Raw genomic sequence first — 18,008 nt, 5'->3', positions numbered from 1 at the left:
CTGGGATTTTTCCATTCTTAGATGATAAATTGTGTACACATTTTAGGAAGAATGAAGCAAATACAGAAAACATAACTTCAAATCTGTTTATTGATGGCGATAGCTTCCTGTTCCTATTTAACTCCCAATTGGCTGATATATAAGAATATCAATGAGTTTTTAAAAAAATTATTTTATGTAAAGTATAACACAAGTATTTGTGAATGTTAAAACATAGAAACATAAACGTACAGCTCAATGATTTATGACAAAGAAACATCTGTGTAAATATTGTCTTGGCTAGCACTCCAGAAACCCCCTTTGTCCTCCCTCCCAGTCACTACTCTCTCCCTTCTCCCCAAAAGGATTTCTAGTCTGTCTTCTTACATTGGGTGTTTTGCCTGTTTTTGAACTTTTTATAAACGAAGTCATACAGGAGGTGTTTGTGTCTCTGTTGTTCAACATTGTGTTGTTAGTGGGATTCACCAATGTTTTTAGCTGTAGCTTTGGTTTATTCATTTTCGTTATTGTACAGTGCTCATTTGTTTGTATATACCATGCATTCTACTATTAATGAAAATTTAGGTTATTTAATTTTTGGAGATACTATGAAGAACAGTGCTGTGAACATTTTTGTATATGTCTCTTGGTGCACATATGCATTTCTCATACCTAGGAATGAAATTATTTGTTGCTGAGTCATAAGATATGTGTATTTCAACTTTAGTAGGTAATGCCAAACAGTTTCCAAAATAGGGTACGTATTAACACTTTCACCAGCAAAGTGTGAGAGCATATGTTGTTTTACATTCTAACTACCACTTGACAATTTCATTCTGTTAACATTAACCGTCTAATGAGGGGCATAATGGTATGTCATTATCTTAATTTGCATTTCTTGATTACCAGTGAGGTTGTGTAACTTTGCATGTGCTTTTTTGGCCATTTGGATAGCCTCTTCTATGAAGTGCCTATTCAGGTCTTATGCTTGTTTTTTTTTTCTTTTTTAATTGGATCATTTATTCTTTTTGATTTGTAGAAGTTCTTTATATATTATGGACATGTCTTTTGTTGGTTTTTCATGTTTCAATTATCTCACATTTGTGGCTTATCTTTTTTTTTTTTTCTTTTTTTTGCTGTACGCGGGCCTCTCACTGTTATGGGCTCCGGACGTGCAGGCTCAGCAGCCATGGCTCACGGGTAGCCGCTCCGCGGCATGTGGGATCTTCCTGGACCGGGGCACGAACCCACATCCCCTGCATCGGCAGGCGGACTCCCAACCACTGCGCCACCAGGGAAGCCCTGTGGCTTATCTTTTCACTCTTTTAATGGTGTCTTTTGATGTATCTACAAATTCCAGAAGAGGATACTAAGAGGCTGAGACCCTTATTCCCTAGTGCAGCTTTCTCCATGCTGTAATTTATTTCCATTATATATTTTACTAAATACAGAAACAGAACCTTATCTTAATCTATCATAGTCTTAGCTACAGTTTGTATTACAATGATCTATGTTTTCAGTGGCTATCTTAAAAATAAGTAAAATACCTATAAAAATAGGAGAAATATTTATGCTTAGAAAAATTCTTTCTGATTGTGATATTACTATAATTTACATGATTTATGTCAAACAATTTTAAGTTGCATAGATATTTAAAAAGTCATTGAATAACACATTTTGAATATTTGCTGTATTGAAACATAATCTGAGCCTCTCTTTAAGACATTAAAAGTATGTTGATGGGATGATCATAAAAAGACTTTTGTGAGCATAACCTAATACCTATAAAATCATTTCTACTCTAAAGAATGAAAAGCCAGATACATGGAGTCATATGTTGTTTAAAACCCAAATACAGTACCTCTTGTCCATGAATAGATTATCCTACGTTAACAAATTATTATTTCCTATGCTGTTATCATTGTGTCTTCGAGAAGTCTTTTAAACATATGATGCCCTACCTCAGACTTTCAAATCCTCTTTATTCGTAACTATGAGGGTCTTATTTCCTCATGTTTATTTAATGACTATGTTGTGATGAGTGATCCTCATGCTTTATTAGGGGAAATACTAATAAGTCTTAAATGCAAGCTTCCTGCACATAGTACTTGAGTTTGGGGAGTTGGATGCATGGGAAGTGTTACAGATACCCAGATTACTGATGCGGAGTAAACTGAAATAAGTCATTGAAAACAGTGATGAGAGAAATTGTTTCAAAAGAATGAGAAACACGGGCTTCCCTGGTGGTGCAGTGGTTGAGAGTCCGCCTGCCGATGCAGGGGACGCGGGTTCGTGCCCTGATCCGGGAGGATCCCACGTGCCGCGGAGCGGCTGGGCCCGTGAGCTGTGGCTGCTGGGCCTGCGCGTCCGGAGCCTGTGCTCCGCAATGGGAGAGGCCACAACAGTGAGAAGCCCGCGTACTGCAAAAAAAAAAAAAAAAAAGAGTGAGAAACAATACCAATGTTGAGGCATGGCTACTCTGGGATTTGGTTTCTGAGAAGTGAGTGAGTAGTTAGAATAGGCTGTCATGAAACACAAAACTTCTATGTCTGGTCACACTGGGTAGGTCTAATAGAAAAATTTAATTGATTTCTTAGTGTAACTCTAAAATTACAACTTATGCTCTTTTTTACGGCTGTTTGAAGCACTGACTTTATTTATTTTTTTATTTTTTTATTTTTTTTTGGTCCAGAAGAACCAACCACAGAGGTAACAGGCTGTCAAGAAGCATTTCATTTGACTCTGATGTGATTGGGTTTAGTATATATTACTATAACCCAGATAGTATACTTTTAGGAAAAATATAATACTAGCTTCTTATTTCAGATAAATTAAATCATAAATGTATATGCTGCACTGTGATTTCCTTAAGTACATTTGATATTTATGGAAATCCATCAGTCTCATTTCAAAATCAACATTCATGTTACATCTAGGAAATTGGCATATTCTTTTGAAGAGGTTGTTAAGCAGGAGACTTGGCTATTGACTCAATTCTTATTCGTTTTGCTATAAAATTTAGTTTGACAAATTTCTTAAAATATTTGGCAATAAACCATATCTCATATATTAACATTCTAAAAAGGAAATGCTTTACTAATGCCTGCAGCAAATATGCTATATAAAAGTAGTTTCTTTTTCCTTTCTTATAATTTCTTGAATATATGTAATCATATATAAGATATAGTGCTGCACATTGGTGGGAACAATTAAACAATTTAAAAACTGGGATGCCCTGTATTTTAAGACTTTATTTTTTGGCCCAGAGATAAACCCACGCACATGTGGCCACCTTATCTTTGATAAAGGAGGCAAGAATATACAATGGAGAAAAGACAACCTCTTCAGTAAGTGGTGCTGGGAAAACTGGACAGCTACATGTAAAATAATGAAATTAGAACACTCCCTAACACCGTACGCAAAAATAAACTCAAAGTGGATTAAAGACCTAAATGTAAGGCCAGACACTATAAACCTTGTAGGGGAAAACATAGGCAGAACATTCTATGACATAAATCACAGCAAGAGCCTTTTCCACCCACCTCTTAGAGAAATGGAAATAAAACCAAAAATAAACAAATGAGACCTAATGAAACTTAAAAGCTTTCGCACAACAAAGGAAACTATAAACAAGATGAAAAGACAACCCTCAGAATGGGAGAAAATATTTGCAAATGAAGCAACTGACAAAAGATTAATCTCCAAAATATACAAGCAGCTCATGCAGCTCAATATCTAAAAAACAAACAACCCAATCCCAAAATGGGCAGAAGACCTAAATAGACATTTCTCCAAAGAAGATACACAGATTGCCAACAAACGCATGAAAGGATGCTCAACATCACTAATCATTAGAGAAATGCAAATCAAAACTACAATGAAGTATTACCTCACACTGGTCAGAATGGCCATCATCAAAAAATCTGCAAACAAGAAATGCTGGTGTTTGAGGGAACCCTCTTGCACTGTTGGTAGGAATGCAAATTGATACAGCCACTATGGAGAACCATATGGATGTTCCTTAAAAAACTAAAAATAGAACTACCATATGACCCAGCAATGCCACTACTGGGCATATACCCTGAGAAACCATAATTCAAAAAGAGTCATGTACCACAATGTTCATTGCAACTCTGTTTACAATAGGCAGGCCACGGAAGCAACCTAAGTGTCCATTGACAGATGAATGGATAAAGAAGATGTGGCACATATATACAATGGAATATCACTCAGCCATAAAGAGAAATCAAATTGAGTTATTTGTAGTGAGGTGGATGGACCTAGAGTCTGTCATACAGAGTGAAGTAAGTCAGAAGGAGAAAAACAAATACTGTATGCTAACACATATATATGGAATCTAAGAAAAATGGTTCTGAAGAACCTAGGGGCAGGACAGGAATAAAGATGCAGACGTAGAGAATGGACTTGAGGACACAGGGAGGTGGAAGGGTAAGCTGGGACAAAGTGAGAGGGTGGCATGGACATACATACACTACCAAATGTAAAATAGATAGCTAGTGGGAAGCAGCCGCATAGCACAGGGAGATCAGCTCGGTGCTTTGTGACCACCTAGAGGGGTGGGATAGGGAGGGTGGGAGAGAGACGCAAGAGGAAGGGGATATGGGGATATATGTATACGTATAGCTGATTCACTTTGTTATACAGCAGAAACTAACACACCATTGTAAAGCAATTATACTCCAATAAAGATGTTAAAAAAAAAAGCCTTTATTTTTTAGAGCAGTTTTAGGTTTACATGAAAATCGACAGGAAGGTACAGAGGTTTCCCATATACTCCTTGGCTCCACACAGGTATAGCCACCCCCATTATTAGCATCACTCAGAATGGTACATTCTTTTACCAAGGATGAACTTACATGGACACATCATAATCATGCACAAAACCATAGTTTACCTTAGGGCTCACTCTTGGTGTTGTATGTTCTATGGGTTTGGAGAAATGTATAATGACATATATCTGTCATTATAATATCATACACGGTATTTAAAATCCTTTGTTTTCAGCCTATTCATTCCACTACCACCCCCAGCAACTACTGATGTTTTTACTCTCTCCATAGTTCTCCAGAATTTCATATAGTTGAAATCATACAGTATGTAGCCTTTTTAGATCAGCTCCTTTCACTTACTAATATACATTTAAGATTTCTCCATGTCTTTTCATGGCTTACTGTCTCATTTCTTTTTAGCATTGAATAATATTTTATTGTCTGTGTGAATCATAATAGATTTATCCATTCACTTACTGAAGAACATCTTGGCTTCTTCCAAGTTTTGGCAACTATGAATAAAGCTGCTATAAACATCTGTGTGCAGGGTCTTTTGGTGGGCATAAGTTTCAACTCCTTTTGGTAAATACCAAGGAGTGCAATGCTCTACCATATAGTAAAAGTATGTTTAGTTTTGTAAGAGACTGCTAAGCTGTCTTCCAAAGGAGTTATACCATTTTGCATTCCCAACAGCAGTGAAAGAGCGTTCCTGTTGTTTCACATCCTTGCCAGCATTTGGTGTGGTTAGTGTTCTGGATTTGGGGCATTTTAATAGGTGCATAATGGTATCTCATTGTTTTAACCTGCATTTCCCTGGTAATATGTGATGTGGAGCATCTTTTCATATGCTTATTTGTCATCTGTATATCTTCTTTGGTGAGTTGCCTGTTAAAATCTTTGGCCCATTTTTTGATCAGGTTGTTAGTTTTGAGTTTGAAGGACTCATTTATGAATATGAAAGAACTATGCTCATTTCTAGGATTCTTATAACTTTTATATTGACTGAACACTACTTGTGGGATTTAATTATAAAGTAACTCTATTCTGGCTTGTACCATCCCTTTGTAGTTACTCAGTGGATCTAATTGTTATTCTGCTCCTGAATGAAAACTCTGATGGGTTCTCCAGCCTTTCTAGTCACTCGTAGGTAACTTGAAGTCCTCTAATAAGTAATTAAAATATTTAGTCTCATATAATAGTGAAAGCTTTGAACTTGCTTTAACTGTAAGGCCTTTTGCCTCCCTCTCTTGCCCAGGTGTGCTCCGGTTGAGAACAGAGAATGTAGTTGCTTTTTTCCCCTCCTACATTGAACTTCTCCTTCTTCCAGATGCTCCATCATCTTTCTAACTCTAGTTTCTGATCCATTCAGATCTGGAGCATAGGAAATGAAAAGAACTAAGTGGAATGGGGCAGGAAAGCTGTTACTTAGCTGGTAGTCTTACAAGCTGATGTCATACTCTCTAGGCTTAGCAAGAATTTAAATTGACTCATTTTCTTTTACCTGCACTCTTTTCTGCCTTATTACTTATTCTTCCTTATCCCCCAGATATTCGTCTATAGTGATAGATTCCCCCTGCTAAAGTCTTGTAATTGCTCCATGGCAGCCTCTTGGACAGCATCTAAGATGACCCCACATTCCACATTCTCTCTATCTTGCATATTCTCTCTGTCTCTCTGTCTCTCTGCTTCTCTCCGACTCTCTCTGTCTCATAGGTGCAGCTCATATATGATTCACAGAAAACATGCACACACTCATTGCCCTGGTGAATTCTGGAGTGCATGTTATTCACAGCAGCAATCTCAGCCATCAGCAGCTAGGCAGACTTTGTTTCTCAGGGAGGAATCATACCCCAGTCCACTGCGGGGAGACATGTTAAATTCATGATGCCCTAGAGCACTACTCAGTTGTCTTGAGGGAGAGGCAGACAGCCTTTTGTAAGGGATTAAGGAAACTTGGGACTCACATTACAGCTTTCTTTGAAGAAATTCTTTCCAGAATGTGTCTGCTATTTTCAACTTATGATCTTTTTATAGCCTTAGCATGGGTAAAGAGTTAGAGTTAAATAACTAGATTTTTAGGAACAGAGTTTGTAAGTTCTGCATGTAGTCTCACGTCCCCTTTGGAGAGAAATACCTGTTGGTTCTTGATGCTTCAGCTGAAATGTTCCTTTTATCAATCCATAACAAAATGAACTAATTAGCATTAATAATAAATATATTATTTCAATTATAAAATGAATTAAAATATAGGAATCCAAACAAATAGATTACATAGGACATTCAAATAATATGAGCAAAATTTTAAAGTTCAAATGAAGATGGAAAATAATACTGAGCTGCAAAGAGACTGGAGACATGAATTTGGAACAGAACCATTAAACTTGTCATCATTTCATGATTTCAGAAGATAATCTAAATATTGATTTATCTGAAATATAACAAGGATAAAGAAGAAAAGCACCTATAATTCAGAAATGCAAAATGGTAAACATCTAGTGAATCTGCTTTCTTGATCTAAATGTCATTGTGTATGAAGCCTGTGGTTTTCATGACAGTAAGATCATATATGTAAAAGGGAATTTTCCAATTCACTTCTGTCATTATACTTGTTCTGTTGTTATAAGAAGTATATTTCTCAACATATTTTTGACCATTCTCCAGAAAGGGCCTGAAAAATAGAGAACTTTTGGACAGGGTCTACAGAAAGGAGAGTATTTTCACTGATTATTAGGAAAAATGTATTTAAGACCCTGGTTAATTAATATGTGAGTAATTAAAGCAGTAGGAGTAACATAGCTAACAATGAAAAGATGAAAGTTTGCAAAGGAACTTGCTTATTTCCAGTTATGATTCTATTAGTGGCTTTCCTCAGATAACTTTGTAAGTTTGATTTTAACTAACCATTTGTTGAAAATATGGTCTGTATTCCAAAAGAAATATTGATAGTTTGTTTTTTTTCTGATTGTAAAAGTAATATATGGTCTTTGACATTCCAGTGCTATTGAACATTAAGCTGTCCAAACCCTGTTACACCTAGTTCTCCTCATTGATTCTACAGCATCTGACATTATTGACTTCTTAATCTTCTTGAAATCCTTTTCTACCTTGACCACTGTTGTACTACTCTCTCATCAGATGTAAGCTCTATAAGGGCAGAGGGTTTTTTTCTGTTTATATCTGTCTAATTCACCTGACCAATGGAAGGTGCTCATTATATATTTGTTTAATGTATAAATTCTTTTACATATCTACCTAATCCTCTTTTGATTTTTTTTTTTTTTTTTTTTTTTTTTTTTTTTTTTTTGCGGTACGCGGGCCTCTCACTGTTGTGGCCTCTCCCGTTGCGGAGCACAGGCTCCGGACGCGCAGGCTCAGCGGCCATGGCTCACGGGCCCAGCTGCTCCGCGGCATGTGGGATCTTCCCGGACCGGGGCACGAACCTGCGTCCCCTGCATCGGCAGGTGGACTCTCAACCACTGCGCCACCAGGGAAGCCGCTCTTCTGATTTTTTTTAACTCTTCCTCATCCTAAATCTTAAACCTTATTATTCCCCTGATGCTGAGTCTTCTCTGTCTATTCTTTCATTTTTGAGTTCTCATCCATTGTAATCAAATGACTTCTCTAGTTAAATGCAACCCATGTCTTTACCTCTGACCCTGTCGTCTTTTCCAGAATCAAATATCCACCTTTCCTGTGACCATCTTTATATGTTTGAACCATAATCACCTGAAACTCAGCAAATCTAAAAGATCTTGTGCTCTCAGCCTACAATACTGGCTCCTCATTCTGACAAGCCTTTTTTTCCCCGAGTTTTATTGAAAAATAATTGACATACCTCACTGTATAAGTTTAAGGTGTATGGCATGATGGTTTGCTTTACATATGTTGTGAAATGACTGCCATGATAGGTTTAGTTAACATTCATCATCTCATATAGATACAATAAAAAGAAAAGAAAAAAATGTCTCCTTGAGATGAGTACTCTTAGGATCTACTCACAACTTTCCTATATATCATACAGCAGTGTTAACTATAGTCATTATGTTGTACATTACATCCCTAGTACTTACTTATCTTATAACTGGAAGTTTATACCTTTTGACCATTTTCCTCCAGTTCCCCGCCCCCCTCCCCCGCCAAAGCTGGTAAGCACAAATCTGATCCCTTTTTCCATGAGTTTGGTGTTTTTGTTTTGTTTTATTGTTTTGTTTCATCTTGTCTTTTTTTTTTTTTTAGATTCCACATGTAAGTGAGGTCATATAGTATTTACCTTTCACTGTCTTATTTCAGTTAGTGCCTTCAAGGCTTACCCATGTTACAACCCTCTTTTAATTAACGGCACTGTTATTTTCTCATTCTCTGCGCTTTAATTCTAAACCTCTCTATTTGACAGGCCTATATTTTCATTGTAACCATCCCCACTACCACTAGCATCAGCATCAGTCATCATTAATAATATTTATATAATGCTTTATAATTTGAAAAGTATTTTTGCATTCTTTAGGGACTAGATCCTATCTCCTTCTAAGAGACTAATTCTGACAGCTGGAAAAATTTTCCATTTAAAGTATTTAATTTGTTATGAACAGTAAATTTTAAATGACAATTGAGGTAAGTATAGCAAGGAGAAATATAGAGTGCTATGAGTTGAGATAACAGGTGTCTGACTTAATTATTGCATATGAGTGCGCTTATATGTGTGTTTGCGTTTCATGAGGCTGATTAGGTAGGCTTGCTGAAGCATATTACAGTGAAGTAGATGCTGAAAGATATATGGGAGATCTAGAGGAAACAGTATGTGCGATGGTCCTGAAGTGGGAAGGAGCATGGTATTTTTAAAAATCTGAAAGAAGGCTAAGGTACTCAGAATGGAATTGCAAGGGTAAGAGTGGCAGAAGGTAAGGCTAATAACATAGGCAGAGGCTAGGGCCCCATCACAAACATATACTGAACAGAAAGTATGACACTATATTATGTTTTATGTAATATGTATATTTTTCGCTTTTGACTTCTGAAATCCTCAGTCGTGACTTAATTATAACCTAACCCTTTAAGTTACTGATTAATTGGTTTATTTTCACAAAGTATTTAATATTATAGATTTCAGTAATCACTGTTGCTTGTTACTGATTTACTCATTCTTTTGTGTTTTAAAAAACGTTTGAAAGTACCAGATGTTTTATTGGAATAACATTGAATTTATAAGATGGTTTTCCGCTATTGGGCTTTCCCATTAATATAAACTTACTCATTTATTTAGGTCTACTTTTACATCATTCAATAAAGTTTTATAATTTTCATCACAAATGTATTGATTGAATAACACATTTACCAGGTAACCCAGCAATCCTACTCCTAGGTGTTTGCCCTAGAGAATAAAAACTTAGGTTCACACAAAAACCTGTACAAGAATACTTATAGCACTTCTATTCATAATTGAAAAAATTGTAAACTAAATACCCTTCAGTAAATGAATGGATAAGAAAACTATGGTACATTCCTGCAATGGACTGTTACTCAGCAATAAAAAGAAGGAATTACTGATACATTCAGTGACACAGATAAATCTCAAAATCTCAAAGGCATTATGATAAGTGAATAACAACAGTCTCAAAAAACTATACATTGTATGTTTCCATTTATATGGCATTGTGGAAAAGGCAAAACTATAGCAGTAGGGACCAGATTAGTGGTTGCCAGGGGTTAGGAGAGGGATAAGGTTGTGACTACAAAGAAGCATCACAAGGGAGTTCTTTGGTGAATTATATTCAGCACAGTTTTAGTATAAGTGAATTTTATCATAGTCTACTCTTACGAATATTACCATAAAATGTAGCATATGTGATGAAAGAAAATGTGTGTGTGTATAAGAGAGATGTAGAAATAGTTTCCATGATGTTATATGTAATCCAAAATAATCATCACATTTGATTTTATCTTTGATAATATAGATACATTACATATTTACATTTTACATATTTATGATCCCGCATTATACTAGACTTAATATAATGCCAAATTTAGTCTTAATTTCCCAAGTCTACTCTGGCTGCATGCGGCAGTGGGGGGGGCAGGGGAGATGTGAGTTTGGAGTGGTGTTGAAGGCGGTGACCGGGACATTTCAAGCTCCAAGTCATGATAATGCATGTTCATGTGTCTGATTTCCATAGACACCCCATCACAGCGGGTACAGTTTATTCTTGGAACCGAGGATGATGATGAGGAACACATTCCTCATGACCTTTTTACGGAACTGGATGAGATCTGCTGGCGTGAAGGTGAGGATGCTGAATGGCGAGAAACAGCCAGGTGAGGATTTTTTTTGTTGAAGGATGAGGGTATACTAAAGAATTTTCATGCTATTAGAAAGAGAGATATCTAATGCCACAATTTTGCAAACATCCATCAGTGCTGCTGCTTTCTGAAATTGCTCATCTGGCCTGGGTGTATCCTATAATGGGATATGGGTCAGGATGAAACCTGAAGGCTGTAATTATAGTAAACAGTGATGCAGAACCAGCAGCAGCCGCAGTCCTAAACAGTAGCATAATTTGCGTGTCATCAGGAAAACAGTAGATATCTAACAGTAATTTATTTCTATCTTTTCAACTGCTAGGTTGTGCCCCAACTGGTGATATTATATGGGACTTTTTAAAAGAAAGGGCAAACATTATAAGAGACTTTAGTTGGAGTCCTGAATTTATTTACTATTTGTTGAGGGTAAAAATATTTTGTAATGTGTTTCTAGGATATGTATACATTTAAACATAGTGGTTTTTAAAAATAATTTTTAAGAAATTACTTTTTCTGTCATTTGTAATTAATATTTCCATATTGCCATGTAATTGATGAATTGCTGTCATCTTTTCTTACTTATTTACTCATTTATTTAACAAACATTTATGGTCTATTGTGTGCCAGGTGCAATGGATATAGAACAACAACAACAAAAGTCTTAGGGAGTTCCCTGGCAGTCCAGTGGTTAGGACTGTGCTTTCACTGTCGAGAGCCCGAGTTCAATCCCTGGCTGAGGAACTAAGATCCCTCAAGCCACACCAAAAACAAGAAAAAAAGAAAAAGAAAAAAACACCTTAGATCTTGCTTTTAACAACCTCACCTCTAATGCGGGATTTAGATAAGTAAACAAAGTTGTAAGTACTGTATAATGAATGCTGTGATACAGGTGTGCACTAGGAACTGTGGGCATGCCTAGGATTGTCTTTTACCTGCTGCTTCCGAAATTTTAATGTGAATACATATCACCAGGGATCTTGTTGAAATGTAGATTCAGTAGACCTTAGGAATAGAGTCTCAGGTCTAGCATTTAATCATTGCCTTAACTCTAGCCAGAGGTACTGTGGAATTAAATGCTCAATCATGATAATATTATAACTAATACTGGCTTGGTTAATTCTTGTTTGATATAATTTAAGTGGTCTTTGTAGCTCTCTTTTATTTAAAATATACTAGAAGTAAATAGAAGAAGATAAAAATGGCTTTCACCTAGTTCATCTCTGTTAACATTAAAAAAATTAACTGCTGATATTTAAAATTCAAAAATCATAGAAAGGTAAAAAAGCAAGAACATGGCTCTACTCTTGTTCATAGTACTTCTCCTCAAAGGTAATCACTATTAATTGCTTCTTGTACATCTTTTCATAAAAATTTTAATGCCTAGATCTGCATGTAAATGTATGCCCTTTTTATATTTACATAAGAGGTATTATATACCGCGTTCATGCCTTGCTTTTTTCATTTAATATATTTGGATCATTTTCCATATTATCAATACAGATTACTCAATCTTTTTAATCTCTTTAATGACTGCATCACATTTAGTTATGGATGAACTTTCATTTATTTAGCCAGTCTTGATAGGGATTTAGATTGCTTTGTGGTTTTTTTTGCTGTAAACATTGCTGCAATAATCATTTACACATATATTTTGGGATTATTTTGTAGGTATTCATGTAGGGTGAATTTTTAGCAGTGGAATTTATGTGTCAAAGAGAGCAAACTTTTTTTTACTTTTATAGATATTGCAAAATTGCCTTCATAAAATGTTTTGGTAATTTATACTTCCCTCAACAATGTATGAGAATGCTTATTTCCCCCAAACCTTTGCCACACAAAATCATCAAACTTGTAAAAATTTTGGCTAATTTTGTAGATGCAAAATAAATCTCAGTGCTTTAATTTGTATTTCTCTAATTATTAGTGAGATTGAACATTTTTTCATATGTTTTTATTTTTTTCCTGAGAACTAACTGTTCATTGCCTTTACCTGTTTTATTTCAAGTCATTCATTTTTTTACTTGTGTTTTTTAATGCCTTAAACTGGTGGTATGTTTTTCTGTGTGAATTACCTTTTTTAATGAAAAAACTACATAAATTAAATTCTTTCTGATGCTATTATAATATTTTAAATATAGAACTAAATTTGAAACAGTTTTTATATGACCTGGCAAATTTTGAGATTAAGAACCATCTACCTAATTTTTTTCTTCCAACTGCATCAAAAACCAAGTATTATTTTCAAGGATATAATATGTGTGCTCATCTTCTTTGATGACAGAAAAACAATATATGATAATATTCTCCACCAATTAGTGTTATACGTTTTGCTCTTTCATGATTAAAGAGTTGTTGATAAGGAATTTGAAGTGCAAACCTCCCTGTTTAAGGCTAGAGGCATCCGTCTTCAGCTGGTTCTAAGAAACAGGTGTTCCTGGCTGACTTGAAGGAAGGAGATCCGGTGGTTACGATGACTATACAGCTCTGGTTAGAATCTCTTTAATCAATTGCTGAGAAGTACTTTTTGGAAGCATTTCTTTTATATTTCTTTCTTCACTCTCATCCCTCAGAATAGAGCTGAGAAGTAAGATTGGAATATGCGTTTTGACAGGATTAACTCCCTTATTATGAAAATGGTTGGTGATTTTTCACCTTCCAGATCAAATGGTGATCTATTCCTTTTAAGCAGTAACTTCCTTGTAACTTTCCCACTCTCATCAAGCTAGGAGATAGCAGAGCAATGCTAGAATCTAACTCTTTTCTTGTCACAATTAAGCAGGTAGAATTTTATCATGCTCTAATGGATTAACTTGAACAACATGTTTATCCTAAGCCATCAAAATATGTTGCTGTTTATTTATAAAGAATGAGAGAGATGACCCAGTTACTTATTAATATTCTCTAATGTTGTTAGATAGGACCTGTGTTCTTAGCCCTGCTTCTGGAACCTTATGCACGGTGCAGGTATTTGAGGTTCGGGAGACATCTGATGAACAAACAAAATAGTAACAGACATTGAAGAGGAGAGTAGATGAATTTTGGCTGAGACACAACACGTCAGGGAAGAACAGAACGTGTTTACTGAGGACTTAGAAATGGAGTAGGGGGCTTCCCTGGTGGCGCCGTGGTTGAGAGTCCGCCTGCCGATGCAGGGGACGCAGGTTCGTGCCCCGGTCCGGGAAGATCCCACATGACGCGGAGGGGCTGGGCCCGTGAGCCATGACCGCTGAGCCTGCGCGTCTGGAGCCTGTGCTCCGCAACGGAAGAGGCCACAACAGTGAGAGGCCCGCGTACCGAGAAAAAAAAAAAAAAGAAATGGAGTAAGTTTTAAAGTGGTGGAAGTAATTTTGTTCTTGATGCCCTAGTTCATCTAACAAAACTAAGTTTAGTTAATTCATGACTCCATCTGATTTTTCAAATACAATTTAATTCTAATAAATCATAACCATTTGAAGTACTTCTTTCTTTTGATTAGTATTCCAGGGGGATTAATAATTTTCTACCCTAATAATAGAAATAAAAAGGATATTTTATCAGCACATTGCACCTGCCACATATCACATCTTGAATAATTCATGCCCACTGTTGTTGCCAAGTAAAACTTAAGCAAAGTTTTAGGTTTTGAAGCTAAATTTTTGAATAATAATTATTTAATAAATGTTTGTGAAAACCAGCTGTTCCCTTTTAAAAAACCCTAGAGGAAGCCATATGACAGAGCTAATGAAATCAACACAATTACAATGTCCTGCTTATAAATAACATATAATGTTATTAATAGAAAAATACCCAAAGATACCACAGCTGTGCAGTTGTGGAGACAACATGCTTGACTCACTGTGGTTGCCCTTTAAAAATGCTTCCCACAAATGAGCTCAGCAGAGGCAAAGAAAGGGATAGCAGTTAGGCCTCTGATACATACTTGGTAATGTGGAAAAAATTTTTACATCAAAACAATTTTATTGATGATGTGAAGGTATTTGATATTTAAAATTGGTAAAGGGTCAAGTCATCAGGATTTTTCAGTGCAATGTGAGATGTGAAAATAATATGAATTAAGAACAGCTAATGTCGATAAACTCTAAGTGCGGATACATTTTAATACCCCTTTCCTCTTGAAATAGGTACTTTATGATTACATATGTTAATCTCCAGCCCCCACTCTAACCATGTTCCCCCTTCACCCTCCATATCCTTAACTCTACCCAAAAAGGATGTTTTCTCTTGAGAATTCATGACTTCCCCCAAGACTATCATTTTGGATGATATGGTAACTCCTTTACTCCCTTTTTGGGTAGAATCAGAGAATAAAAATTATTAGAAAAGTTAAACTAAATTAGTGAGAATAAAATAAACAGAAAGAGTTAAATTCTATAGAAATCATCTATCTCTAATTTGCAGAAGAATTTTATTTTGTAGATTTCTAATATGAGTAGAGGAGATTTTCTAATATTGTAGAGGAGATTATCATCAACTTAATCCTCAAAGAATTCAGGAAACACCTATTTTATGTTGTTGCTGCTTAGTAGAAAGAGATTCCAGTGTGTTAATTATGGATGAAAACAGACACAGACATACTGAAGGAAATGAAAATAATCTCAACAGAGTTTAAATCCACCCCTCCCCCATAGAAAATGTCATGCAGTTGGCCTACAATTTCTTTTTTTTTTCATTGTCCGTCACATCTCATTCATGCCTGTGAGACTCTTGTTTGCTTTGGTTTGCTATTCAAACAAATGTCAGCTGAGTTTATTTGAAAACTGGAATAAATTGCAGCACTTTAGGTCATTAACTGCAACCAGGCATTTTGTAACTGACGGTATATTCAGTGACTACAAATCTTAAAACAGGATTTGGTGTGTTCTTAGACCTGCTAATTTCTATCTTTGGAGTATGAAATGGAATGAAAAACAGAAAAGAGAGATATACTTATGTATCTTTAAAATATATTCATTTAAATATCTTTTAAAGCTTTTGGCATCATTCTGGAGTTGGCATAAAACACTGAATCTTTAAATGTTTAGTAACTTGGTATTTGTAACTTGTGGGTTCCTTTTTATGGAAAGTATCTTATGTTTCCTCCTGTAATACTCATAAAACCTATGCTTATATCAAACCATCCATGCATATAACTTATATTTGGCCATCCAAACTGCTTGGAACTCACAAGAGTCTCCATTCTTGGTCTAAAAGATCAAGCCCCCAGTTTGAAAGAAATTATTCTAAAGGAAGGAGTTTTTGTTTTTAAAATGTCTTCTCAGATAGACAAGTAGTTTGATGGAACAGAATAGAGAACTAAGAAAAACTAACCCAAGTGCAGCTAACTGATTTTTGACAAAGGTGAAGGAAGAATTGTCTTTTCAACAAATGGTACTGGAACAATTAGAGATCTACATAGAGGTAAAAAATATTAACTTCAATCTAAACTTCACAGTGTATACAAAAATTAATTCAAAATTAATCATAAATCTAAATGTAAAGCATAAAGCTATACAAATGTTAGAGAAAACATAAGAGAAAATCTTCAGGACCTAGGGCTAGAAGATGAGTTTTTAGGCATGATACCAAAAGCACAATCTTTTGAATGAAAGAAGAAAAGAAAATATTCTTAAATTGGACTTCACCAGAATTAAAAACTTTTTGCTGTGAAAAATCCTGTTAGAGGATGAAGACAAACTACAGACAGGGAGAAAATATTCGGAAACCATATATTTGACAAAAATATTATATCTAGAATATGTAAAGAACTCTAAATGTTCAACAGTATGAAAACAAATCAATTGGAAAAATGGGCCAAAAAAAGGTGTTCACATAAAATGGTGTTCAACATCATTAGTCATTAGGGAAATGTAAATTAAAACCCCTATGAGATACCACTGCACACCTAATAGAATAACTAAAGTAAAAAAAAAAAGTCACAATAGCAAATGCTGGTGAAGATATAGAGACACTGGATCTCTCAGCTATTGCTGGTGTGAATGTAAAATGGTAGCACTGCTCTAGAAAACAGTTTGATAGTTTCTTATAAAACTAAGCATGCATTATTAGTAAATATGACTCAGCAATCACAGTCTTGGGCATTTATCCTAGAGAAATGAAAACTTATTTTCACACAAAACCTCTACATGAATGTTCATAGCAGCTTCATTTGTAATCACAAAAACCTATAAACAACTCAGATATCCTTCAGTGGGTGAATGGTTAAATAAACTTTGGTACATCCATACAGTGGAATACTTTTCAACAATAAAAAGGAACAAACTATTGATATATACAACAACTTGGATGGATCTCAAGGGCATTGTGTTTTAGTGAAAAAATGTCTATCTCAAAAAGTTGCAAACTATATGATTCCATTTACATAACATCCTCAAAATGACAAAACTATAGTGATGAAGAACAGATTAATGATTACCTGGGGAAAGAAACAGGGTGAAGATTGGGAATATAAAGGAAGCTCATTTGTGGTGATGGAACAGTTTTGTATCTTGATTATGGTGGTGGTTTTTACACACACACAAACACACGTACACCCCCCCCCCATATCTTCTCAAGATTCTTAATCTAAATATTCCCTTTCAAAGGAACCAAGATAAAATGATGTAGATGCTTCTTTACTTATTTAATTATTTTCACTGTTATCTGGAAGTAAAATTTAACTATAAATCCCCTTAGAAGAAGGGGTTGGATCATTTTGCATAGATCAAGAAGCCCATGGATATTTAAAAATGAATTTATTATTAGCGTTATTACAACTTACAAACAATATTATTGTATGGGTCAGTCTATAGATTTATACTTAAGTAATTAAGAAACAATATGTTTTTTTAGTAATGTATCAACACTCTTTTCAGGATTCCTTGAGTGAAAATTTTAAATACAACATTTTAGTAGCAATTCTGTATAGAAAGATGACAGAAAGTACCAGAGCTCCAGAAAAGAGAAATC

The 18,008-nt window shown here is 35.3% G+C and overlaps 1 protein-coding gene across 15 annotated transcripts in view; it reads left to right on the top strand.

Annotated features, from left to right (window-relative positions):
- Window positions 1-18,008, top strand: part of SLC4A10 (solute carrier family 4 member 10) — a 301,395-nt gene that overhangs the window by 146,572 nt on the left and 136,815 nt on the right. For all 15 annotated transcript variants that reach the window (XM_029224937.1, XM_029224936.1, XM_029224932.1 and 12 more), the window contains one exon: window positions 10,940-11,078. In XM_029224937.1, coding sequence (XP_029080770.1) covers window positions 10,940-11,078 — 139 coding nt within the window. The remainder of the gene's footprint in view (window positions 1-10,939; window positions 11,079-18,008) is intronic.

The sequence above is a fragment of the Monodon monoceros genome, unplaced genomic scaffold (assembly GCF_005190385.1).
Source record: "Monodon monoceros isolate NGI ecotype Baffin Bay Population unplaced genomic scaffold, NGI_Narwhal_1 Super_Scaffold_16, whole genome shotgun sequence".
Taxonomy (NCBI): domain Eukaryota; kingdom Metazoa; phylum Chordata; class Mammalia; order Artiodactyla; family Monodontidae; genus Monodon; species Monodon monoceros.
The sequence above is the reverse complement of the archived record's forward strand: the minus strand, read 5'-3'. Positions and strand labels throughout refer to the sequence as shown.